General features: G+C 31.0%; 1 protein-coding gene across 2 annotated transcripts in view; it reads left to right on the top strand.

The window, feature by feature from the left end:
- LOC108686565 (C-type lectin 37Db-like) overlaps positions 1 to 12690 on the top strand; it is a 102754-nt gene that overhangs the window by 22423 nt on the left and 67641 nt on the right. For both annotated transcript variants that reach the window (XM_018191936.1, XM_018191935.1), the window contains exon 2: positions 5706 to 5796. In XM_018191936.1, the coding sequence (XP_018047425.1) occupies positions 5712 to 5796 (85 nt within the window). In that variant the 5' untranslated portion in view covers positions 5706 to 5711. The remainder of the gene's footprint in view (positions 1 to 5705; positions 5797 to 12690) is intronic.

Here is a 12690-nt window from a genome sequence, read left to right as displayed (position 1 = left end):
TCTTTTTTATTTATTTATTTATTTATTTAATACAATAACCATTAATTTGATTCAAGTATCATTTTTTTATTGAGTAAATATTTGTTTATTATAAATAAATATTTAGTTAGTACTATTTAAACAAATATTTATTAAAATTTAGTAAATTTTTTATGTATTATTTGATACATGATATATAGATAAAGAGCTGAAAAAAATGACTATCTCGCCACTTCCATATAGTGGTATCTATGTAAAGACACTAGATTGTCTAACTAATGCACTTCTATGTCATGAGAGCTAATCTTAATGTTTCATCACATATCGATCCCTTAAGAACCTCTTCTGTTTGCCTTCCTCTACACAATTTTCCGTTAGAAAGTGAAGGGTAACGATGCCATCGTGCATAAACAGTTTCGCGTTCATTGACATCCTACAAGCTTTCTAGTTCGCAACGATTACGGCGCAAAAATGTAGCTAGCTATTTTCGTTTTTTTTTCTCTTTCTTTCCGACAATCGTTTATATTTATACTCTGTGCTTAACGTTGCTTCCGGTGCGCAATAACGACAAAGCAGACGGACGATAGCGAAGCTTAAGAATGACGTTATGGCAGCAGTGAGATAATAACGAGAACTGCAGTATAGTGCAGCGTAGTAAGTATACGGATGTTCTCAAAGAAATGCCGCGAGAGAGAAGACGCAAGAACTTTTTACGAGAAAAGAAAACTGAACTTTTTCTTCGTATGGTCTTTCTGGTTTTATCCTTCCGTCTGTTCACACCTTCTTTAATTCTCACTTCTCCTTAGGAATAAGGCGAAACGGAGGTTGCCGTGACCATTAATAACTTTTAATATCGTTTGCAGCTCGGGAAAGTCATTCCCGGATATTTGTTCTACTACAATATCACTGGGTTAGCTAGCGCTATTTATTATGATTATTGCTGCCATGCTATTGTTAATAATCTTCTAATCCTACGATTAACAAGCAAATTGTTTACTTTATTTCGCAAAATAACATCTCGTCGTCTTTCGCTACATTGCGAAATTTCAATGTTAAATTTTAGAGAGAGTAGTAAAATGAAAATAAATAGATATGAACAATTTTATAAATTTTATTAATTTTACTAAAATTATAAAAATAAATTAAGATCTATTCGCTGTTAATACTTGTATGATATATTATATTAGACAAATAAAATTGTTGTAATAACTATAAAAAATCGTAATTCTCATAATTTTATTTATGTTTGTTAATTTTATTTCCTTTGTGAAATATTGCTCAGCTTAAAAACGTACCAGATGTGTCTTGTCATATTTTTGTTTTGCTTTGTTTCTTATCTCTCTACTTATTTCGCAGCTATTGTTTCACATGCATTTAGTCTTATCTGAATTAACCAAAGTTACTAAACTCTGCAAAATTCTCGTTTTCATTGTGATTTGGATTTAAGAATAATTAATATCAAATACATTAATTATAGACTTATATTAATTATAGACTTTTTAGTAATTTTACATAAAAAAAATCGATATTCATTCGAATTAAAATCGATATTCAATTGAATTAAATCGGGCTAAGTAATTTATATTTTACGATTAATGTTGTGTTATTAAAGTTTTAATGAATCGAAAGTAATAATACATCAATATTGTTATTAAAATAGATTTTAAATTCTTCTATTTCAAACTTTTATAATTATTTTTTAATATTTTAAATATATATATATCGCATATACATATTTAAATCATATAAATATTTATCATATATTTATAGTATCATATAAATATCTTTATCTGGCGGTAGTGTGTCTGGCATTAAAACATGACGCGAGACGCTGTTTATATAATATTTAGAAATAAACTTAATATGCTTAAACTTAATATAATATTGCTTTTAACTGGCGAAGGATAAATATAAATATGTATACGTATGTTGTGTGTATATCATCATTTCTCACTTCTTAAGAAAGTTTCTTGAGAACGGATTTTCGCATAGATATGTGATACCTCCATCCCCTCTCTCCAGCTATGATAACAATGTCTCCTCTGAAACTTCTTTGTAATTAATATTTCATTGTAGGTTATTATTTGGCATACAGTTCAGTCCAAAAATTGAAGACTCACAAGAAAACGGTCAAAAACAACTCCTTTTTTGGGATTACTCTTTTAAGTTCGAATTTGGAATTAGCATCCTCGAAAACTCTTTAATATTACATTCGCTGAAATCGGAGATTTTTAACATTTTAGCTATATTAATCCATTCCATTTAAAAATTGTCAAATGTTTTGATCCGGATTCGAAATTAACAGCTCTGGAAAACTTTTAATACTACATTTTTTATTTTCAAATTTTAAGTTCTGACTCAGCATCAGCATTTTCGAAAATTCTTTAATACTACATTTTTTTTAAATCGAAAGATTTTTAGCATTTCTCTCCGCCATATTGATTCAGCCATTATGAATTTTATGATACGAATTCGAAATCAGCGTCGCCGAAAACCAAAACAGGCCTAACGCTACATTTCACTAGAATCGAACAATTTTTAGCATTTTCGTCCACCATATTAATTCAATCAATTTTGAATTTTTTAATTTTGAGTCCTGATTTGAAATCAGTAATCCCGAAATTCCTTTAATATTACATTTTACTGAAATCGGAAGATTTTTAATATTTCCGTCATATTGATTTAGCTATTTTGAATTTTTTAATTTGAGTTTCGGATTCGAAATCAGCGACTCCGAGAATCTTTAATATTATATTTTGCTGAAAGACTCGAAAGTACTCTAACAGTCTTAACGAAAAGAGCACTTGTAGCACGACAATTTTAAGATAGGAGGATGTGCTTTATATATAATTCTAGAAATATTTTAAGATCAAAATTAGCCTGCAATTAATTGCTTTAATGTATTTTATTTTTGTACGCGAGCCAGCACAGCCACACTGGTCTTGGTCGAATTTTTTTACTTAAACAGTGAAAGAAAAATTTCAATTTGAGACATTCTTAGAACAATTAATTCTAGAATCATTTTAAGATCAAATTTAGTTCAGAAATTAATTATTTTAATATACTTTGCTCTTGTACAAGCATAGCTACACTGTTGGTTGAATTTATTGTTTAAATCAAAACAATAAAAAAATCAGAAATACAGCAAAAAACATAGTCCTTCAAAAATATGTACTTGATTTTTCATTTGCTATTTTTTTTCTTTGTTGCTAATTTTAGTTTTAAGCTAGTACAGCTATGGGTTTTAATGAATCGGCTGGAACAAAAAAATTGGGAATGGAGCAGAAAATAGCAATAAAATGTGATATATGTCGCGTATTATTGTGCTAAAATGACTGTGCTTGTTTAATAGACGTTTTAATAGACGCTTAATAACTGAAGATTTAAACTTAATAATAATTTAAATACAAATATATTTGGATGATAAGAAGCGTTTCATTCTCAAGAAGTTGATCATTACAATGATTCTCATGTACATATTTTATTGACGTTAGAACAAGTATTCCTAGAATCAGCGAATCCAAGGATCCAGAAACTCAATGATCCGATGACCCGGGCGACCCGAGGATACGTTTTATTTACCTCCGTAGAATTCCGGATTCTAAATTTCCCGGCGACGGCACTAAAATCACTCTTTCCGTTTCAATGAAAAGGGATGGGGAATATTTTCGAGCTAGCTAACCATGAAACGAGATACGAAGAAGTTGACCCCGACAGGTATATAGTGATCGATGAAGGTTCGAAGGATCCTTGAAGGTGGAAGTTATCACTTCGCGTGTGAGTGTCATTTCGTGCGTGTGACTGTACGTGCGTACACAAGATCACATGTATTCGTGTACTCTCTTGGTCGAGATGATCCTGGGGTCGAGAAGGACCTGCACTCCTCGAGTACTAGATGATGCTTTCCTTTTGAAGGAATATAGGAACTTTTACGTTGTTCCTCCGGGAATTTCCCCGGAAAGGGCATCTCCTTCCATAGATAAGCCTTCGGAAAGGATACCCACCACCGTTCGGGCAAGGAGATGTCTAGCCTTCGGATACACTCTGGCTCGCTTCTTCACGAAATGTATGTGAGTGGATGAAACGCGAGAATGACTGCACGTTTTCCGAAAACATCAATAACAATACGTGTGTCTTTGATCTTATTGTATTTTTAAGGAAAGTTAACGCTAATTATTCAAATTAAATATACAGAATACAGATAGATTAGACTTAAATAAAAAGTTAATGCTATACATTTTTTAATTAATCGAACGTGCTTTCTTTATAAATGAAAATATGTTCTAACAAATATCTTAATATAAATGAGAGGCAAACATAGAGAAAATTTTTATTAAATCCAACATGATCGTTAATGTCAGTGATACTTTTTATATCTTCGGATCTTTACCTTAACAATTTGCTGGGCGATTTTAGCCATCTAGAAACATTTTCAAGTTGACGTTCCGGTATTACATCGCGAAATGAAAACAACGTTCATTCTTTCGAAAATAATAATAAGATATACACGCAGAAGCTGGTATTATCATGACAACAAAATCTCGTTAATTTCATGACAATCATTGTCGTTGTCGTTGTCATCTTACACAGAGGGAACTTTTTCACGCTCGATTCATGAATAATATTCGCGGAAATTGACGTAGAGATCCGAATACGTGCTGCGCAGAAACGCTTGTCGAATAAAATATATATCTTCACAGTTGAAATCTTCAAAGAAATATTTTATAACATCTCCGCGCACGCACGCCGGAAACCCGGAAATATTCAACCGTGCTCCACCGCAGCGAATCCTATACTCCGTGTCTCTTTCTCTCGGTTTTCGATTATCCGCGCAATTGCCACAAAGGATAGTCTCCGGTCTCGACAGTTGAGGAGCATTATCCCTTCAGCGATTACGAGGTGGATCGATGATCCGACGTAGTCATAGAAATACGTATATAACGTAGTTATAGAAATGTGCGAATGCAGCCATCGATCTTCTCCTCGAACGCTACAGAACGCAACCGAATATATTTGCTGTAGATAATGGTAAAATTAAAATTGCATGAAAATTGCACAATGACAATCGTATAGAAAAATTGTCAAAGATATACAATTACCAAAGATTTATTGTGTTAAAAGTAGCGAAACAATTGAGCGATATTGTTGCGTCAAAGACATCTCATATATTTCAATTACTTTAAATTGTAATAGAACTTTTATAAATTAAAATGATTATCCTTTTGGACGGAAGAACTTCGCCGCAAGAACAATAATGAATCGGAAGAAATGCAATGAGGAAACGATAAGTTTTCGTATAAGGAAACGACGACTTTTGCTTGCTCCTTCTGAGTAAGCAAAAGCGACCAAAATTTATTGTGAACACAAACTTGCTTTATATGCATATATATATATATATATATATATATCGATCTTGTTCTATATTATTCTACCTTAACTGAAAATTAAAGTAGATATTTCCAAGATCTTGATATAACTAATTAAAGAATTCTATATTAAGTAAAAAAGGACTCAAAAACTGTTAATTTCATATATACATAATTAAATTCGTTTCATTATAATATTTATTTTATGTTATTACTGCGTAGCATCGGGATAGCCTTACTTAAGAATAAAAGATCGCGAACAAAGCTGTGGTAACATTGCAGTCGTAAAGAAACTAAAGCGCTGTATGCCGCACCATTGAATTCTTAATTAAATCTATTCAGAATCGCTTCTTATTTCAGGTCCAAATGGGAACGTGCTGGTTCGTAGTGTGGATGCTGTTCGTCTGTTTTATCGGAGATGCACGGCCGCAATACAGGGACAAAAATATAAGTAAGTAATATAAGTAATTCATATTGAAATTTTTGAAATCTATTTTTCGAAACGTTACAAGATCGTAAACGTTATTCTTAAAATATTTCAAAAAAGTTTTTTAATGTTAAAGCTTACATTTCTTGAAATAAATTACATTTCTACTTACATTTCTAGAAACTCTTTACATATTTTATAATATTCTCACAAAAAAATCTATGGAAATTCATGCAGAAAAAATATTCCGTGATCCAATTAATCGTCACATCGTATCTTTTTAGATGAATATATTGATCATGTGCTATAGACTAGTAATTCGTCTTACTTCAACCTTAATGAACTGTTTTAATCGTGAAAGCAAATCCTGATCCACGATTGTCTGGCTACACAATGATAGATTATCTTTCACGCTCCGAGAAATGACGTCACTGCAGGGACTAAGTGCTCGATAAATTACCTTTGCTCGGGCTTTAACATGTCCATCCGTTTTACGTAACCATCATCGGAATAGCCATGCTCAAACGTTTCACTCGTTGTCGCGATAAATTAAATGGTTAATTGTAGAGAAGAGCGATGAAAATGCAATTATGCGGTTTGATAAACGCATACCACCCGAAAATAACACATTTGCGTTTAAACCGACATTGGACAAATCTGTGAATATTAAATTCGTGAAATCCACGTATTGCGTAATTATTTTTTTAACTTTGATTCAACAACTTGTCAATGAACAGCAAGTGTCATTTTATGATTTAGTCGCATTTCGCAGTTGTTGATTTCGCTAAAAGTAAAATAATACGCATGTTGTTCTCGAGACAATTTGCTTTTCAAACTAATTAAGTACCAACTATTCAATGTATAAAAGTAATCCATTTTATAAAATATTTTGGATATCCCATTCTACAAAAGTAGGTATTTGCAATAGCAGAAGAAGATAAATTATTATATTTTTATTTTCTTCTGCATTTTATTTTGTAGAAGAAGATATTAAGAAATATATTATAAGATTTTCTAACTTGTTTAGAAAGCTATTTGATGATGTTTAAATTAATTATGCAAGAAAGAGAGTCAAGGTAATATAATACTTATAATTATTACAATTGTTATATTACATTTTTATTCTTATAGTTAGTATTATTCTTATAGTGATTATTTTCTGAAAACAAGTGCATTATGTTAATAATGCACTTGTTTTCAGAAAATAATTTAATTAAATTAAAATAATTATACCTTTCTTTTATCGTTGTAATACTCGACCTAAATTTAGTGGAATTGTTAAAATATAAAAATTTTGCAGCCATTATATGAATATAAATTTTGTGATACATTTTTCTCATTTTTAAAAGTATTGCATTTATCAAAATTATATAAGATATTATTACACCAACTTTATAACTAAGTTCTTTTATCCATTTTTCGATAATTATTATCAATAATTCGATAATTATATTATAATAAATAGAATAAACAGTATTAGTAAAACGTATTTAGTCTGTTTCTAATAAAGAGATCGTTTTTTCACAATTAATTATACTCTAGTTCCCTTTTTTATATAATAAGATATCAATGTCTTAGTAGTTAATCTAATTTTAATCTTGTAGTTAATCTTGTTTTCCTGCACTTTGCGCAGAAGTTATAAATAGAGAGAGCGCATCTTCGTTGAAAATCTTGATTGTGTGATATCATGATATGATAGTATGATATCTTGATTTCATGATATCTAATCTTATTTCCTGATTAGAAAAATTTACTGTTTATTGCGACAGAGTAACGATGATGGCGGAAAAATAAAATCTACATCTTCACTTCACCTGTTCTTTGAAAATCTTCAATTTGTCTGGGAACGATTTCACGGAATTGCGAAAGATGCAGAGTCTTAACGTTTTCTCTTTCCGGTGCGCACAGTTTTCCACAGGATTAAATCCTTGGAACCGACGCGAAGTTAATTAGACCTACGTGTTGCCCCTCACTGATAAGAACTGCAACATTCTCTTCTTCTCTTACTCTTACACTTCCTTTTTCTCTTTGCCTCCTTTGCAATTTATATCTATGAAACCAAAATGGAAGATAAATCTCTAAAATTATATTCTAATTTTTTATCCAATTTTTAGAATGTACTTATATATGATTATTCATCAAGTATTAATTTATAAAAGAATTAATTATAACAGCTATTTGTATAAAATGTAAACTAAAAGATATATTTTTAAAATATTTTAAAAGCAAATGAAAAATTTTTTAAAAAATAATTATTAAAAAATAATAACAGTTTCATAACATAAATAGAAAAGCAGTCGCTGAGAAATAATATAAAGGAAGTAAATTACAAGTTACGAATAAAATGTGAATTGAATTTCTTTAAATATTATTTTATTTTAACAATCATTTTTCATCTTAATTTTATTGATTATTGTACTACAGCATTAATTTAAATTTTATAATTATTGCAGCAAATAAAAACTATATATACGTTAAATATAATTGTCAAGAATACGTAGGACGAGAAAATTACTTGTGTTCGCATTGAGATGCGATCGATTCTTATACTTGTTCGCCTCTCACCAGCTGCAAAGTTCATCTCCAAAACGGGCTATTATAGAGACTAGAATATCATGTCTCGTGGGTGGTTTCCACATAAAATTTTTGCAGCTCGAGCGATCGCGAAATAGATACAGCGCATACACAGACATTCTATCCGCTCAATAAACTCAAAGGCAACGAAATCGAGAAGCCTTGGAATTCGAGTGAGTACCAACGAATGATGTTCCGCGAGATTGGGAAGTAGATTGGAACCGAGATCCGAGATATAACAGCCATGATATAAGGAATTTCGAATCGTTACTAATCCGTTAGATCTGACGAAGAAGATGGTTAAAGGATCGAATTAAATGAGAATATCGCGCGCAAGAGATTTTAGGATGAATATCTTTGCTGTGAAAAATCCCCGGAAGATCCCTCGCGGCCAATATTTTATTCATTCATCGAATTATGGAAATCTCTTATAAGATACCTGACTTGCTTTAACATTAACGATTAAAAAGTAAAATGTTTCCTTATCAAGTTAGAAACATATTATTTTATATTCGTAGACTTCTATTAAAAATTTTTTGACATTTAAAGTTAAAATAATTTCTCTTTCTCTAAACAAAAAAATTGATTTTCACAAGTTGATTTAATGAGTTCCAATTATATGATTTTAGAGTAAATATTAATAATATTATTTTGGAAAAAGTTTAAATTGCAAAGAATATTCTCATAATTTTGCCAACGAATCTTAATTCAAAAAACCAATGGATCAAAAATGAATAAAAAATTGTTGAATTGTAGTCGAAATTATATTTCTGTACTGTAACTTATTAAATTGCAAGCTATTGTAAAACATATAGTGATGCTAAATACAGTGATTGAAGATCGAGAATACTGCAACTAAAAAGCTTTCTTCGCAAAGAGAACTTTGAAGCTTGTTAGACTCGTCTAGAAGCACATAATAGGCAATCAGTGTTGGGTAGATGTAATTAAAGCGGAATCGAAATCAGGATTTTCCCTTAGTGAAACGAGAGTAGGACGTTGTCGTTGGAAAATTGGTATCTATTATAATTGATATTCCATCAGGAAATTGAAAATCCTATTTTAATTGAAATCAGTGACACTTAATGAAAATTGAAATTTTCATTTTATCTACTAACATATGATGGTAATATCACTGAACTATAGCTTCCGCCCCGTTAATAAGGTTCGTAATAATGTAAAAGTGATAAAATTTCATAATCGTAATGGATATAATCCGGGACATCGCTGTGATTTATGTACGCGCTCGAGTAAACGAATCCATTGTCAACATATGTACGACCAAACTTCGTTTACAGCGTTCAATAGGTAATTAAACCGACGTATTTAACGTGAGCAACGTCGGACAATACTCGTGTCTGTCCTCTTTCCAAATTCGTTTAGCAAACGAATCGCGAGCGCAATGATTGCTGCATTGCGCGTACTGATCACGATTTCATCGCACCGCTCGTCGATTAAGCGTTTTGTTTAAACGAAGGTCGTATCATCTGGAAAATCGCCATCGTTGTTGGTCACCTTATACGTGCAATAACAATAAAATAAATTGAAATAAAATCACTGCGTTTGATTTATATCTGCGGAAATATAAAAAGTTTTCGGAATATGATACAATCACGTGGAAGATAATTAAATTAATAAATGTACTTAAAATTTCCGATTTCGAAATTATATCTCCGAATTAATATCAAATTTCTTCTATTGTAAAGTTTATGTATATGTATATGAGAGATTTTAGATTATTATATGAAAAGCTGCAGATTATTGTTGTATTTGTGAAGATTGTTCGTAAACGTTGCTGTTGCCGTTAACAACGCTGAAAGTACTAATCCGCACGTAATCGTGAGCCAGGCTTAGCATAATGCTCAGCTTTAGATAAGATTTCAGAGCGAATCGGATTTGTACTCGAGCGTTTATGGCACGCCAACATCGCAATCCACGATCGACCGTTCGAATCTATTTCGAGGTATGATTTACGTTACCACGTACCTCGTACACGCGCGCCGTCCGTCCTCCCTTTAACGCCGCACGCCACGTTGCTCTCCCTTCACCCTCGTTCCCATTTGAACGAAAAAAGGACCATTGTCCTCCCGATGCAGTGCCTGCTGTATTGTATACGAATATCGCGTAGCGGCGATACCTCGATAATTTTGCACTCCGCGCTTTAGTCGCCGAACCTTGCCTGTATTCGTTTCGCATTGTCGGTTAGATTGTCACTACTCGCGTTTTCAAAGATTCTTGACTTTATATTTTATCGAGAAAGAGTCATAAAAAAATCATGGCTAAAAATGATAAACTTATAATTGAAATAAGAAAGAGAGAGAGAGAGAGAGAGAGAGAGAGAGGGGGGGGGAGGAGGGGGTATTCTCTTAAATTAAACACAAATATTTCAATTTGGTAGAAAATGATTCTTTCAATTAATAATTTTAGAAGATATTTTGAAATGAAAAGATAAATTATTGGAGATATTCACATCTTCAGTTCAAAATTATGATAAATATTACATTTTAACTGTTGCATAAAATGATTCACACACAGATAACATATACATTAGAATGAAGCAATCAATGTACAATTAACAATAAGTTTCTATTGCTGAAATTAATAAGGCTTCGCAGTATTTTTCTTATACAATTTGGTAATAATAATAATATGTGGATGAATAAAAGGCGAACCAAGAGAGAACTCATTACTCTCATAATATAATATTGAAATTGTATGTTATTCAGATAACTAACAATTTCCAGCGGCGAGTTGCAGGAAATCACAATCGAGCGACACCAACCTTCACATTGGTTACGATGGGTTTATTTGAACGAGCACAGCGATTTAAATGAAACTTTCGCATATGTATACTTTTTCTGTACATCACCAATTTGCAATGCGGGCAATAAAAGCGGAAAAAGGTCACCCGGATCGGTCTACGTAGAAAAGTTTAACCTACGAAATATCCGAGAGCCAAACGGGCCAATTGGAAACCGGAACTTCGGATAATTGCGTCGGTAGGATTGAAGGAAAGTTTGCTGATTTTCTTGAAATGAATGGACGTGTTCATTTCTCGTGATTTACGTGATCTTTGTGGTTCGTATTATATGCTTTATTTGCGACGCAAGAGTAGCAATAATTTATACAGGGAAATCAATATAGAAAACTACTTTAGTTTTTGCCTTAGTGAATTTTACCTCATAATTAAAAACTTTTCAATATTCATTAATACAGCAAAATATTGAGATATAAAAATTTATAATTTATTTCAAAAATTTTTAATTTCAAAGTATTGTTAAACGCTGTTTTCATATTTGGATATAAAAATCCTTGTAGTTTTTATCTATTTTTAAAAAATTTGAATAATGTCTACAATTCAGCACATTGAGTTAGCGAAACGTAACAACACTGTCATACATTACACAATAGCATATTTTTTCATAGCAATCTGCATCAACACATCGGTGTACATTAACGAAAAATTATTGCCGTACAAGCTACATTCGCCATAACAGAACGATGATGAACGCAATGTGATCCGATATGTAAAAAGCAAAAGCAGGTATAAAAACAGGAGTAGTTGATTTACGATCAGCACACTGATTTATATTTATCAAGCCGGAAATAACGCGTAATTTTTCGAAGTGACTTTATTCTTTTTCAGATTATTAATGAATATTCCGCTTTCCATTCATCTGTTTTCTATTACCTATTTGTTTTCTATATTTAGGTATTATCTGTTGCATTTAATAAAAGCGTTAATTTAATCGTTTGTATGAGATATTTTCTCGTTAAAAAATTTGTGTTAAACCGAACATATTTCATATCCCAAATCGTCCATCAAAATTTTTCTGTTAATTGAAAATCAGCTAAAGACATTAAAAAGCAACATAAATATTATATAAAAAATTAACATAAAAATCGTAACATTTGGAAACGAATTCAAAAAATATATTTTTCTTCAGTAAAATTAACATTTACAATATGTTAAATTAACATGTATATTTTATTCATTTATATTAGAATTTTTAAATATATGTTTTTATGTTATTCATTTACTTATAAATTATTAATATTAAAAAATTATTAATATTAAAACATTAATTTAATACAAAATATAAGTAACAATCATAACACTTAAATATGTTAAGAATGTAATACAAACATTTTAACAAAAACTGATTTTAACGCAAATACAAAATGCCTTTTCACTATGTAGAGATCTCTTTTTTACAACCTTCATATTGCAATGTTTAATTATTTAACTAATTGATATAGAGGTAACATCGAAATATGGAATGCACGTTTTTGCAATTCTTTCTGCTCAACTATAATCTACCTTCATAGCGCATTGCAGTGTAGCCT

This window comes from Atta colombica, unplaced genomic scaffold (genome assembly GCF_001594045.1).
Source record: "Atta colombica isolate Treedump-2 unplaced genomic scaffold, Acol1.0 scaffold187, whole genome shotgun sequence".
Lineage (NCBI taxonomy): Eukaryota > Metazoa > Arthropoda > Insecta > Hymenoptera > Formicidae > Atta > Atta colombica.
Note: the sequence above shows the minus strand (reverse complement) of the source record. Positions and strands in the feature narration are given on the sequence as shown.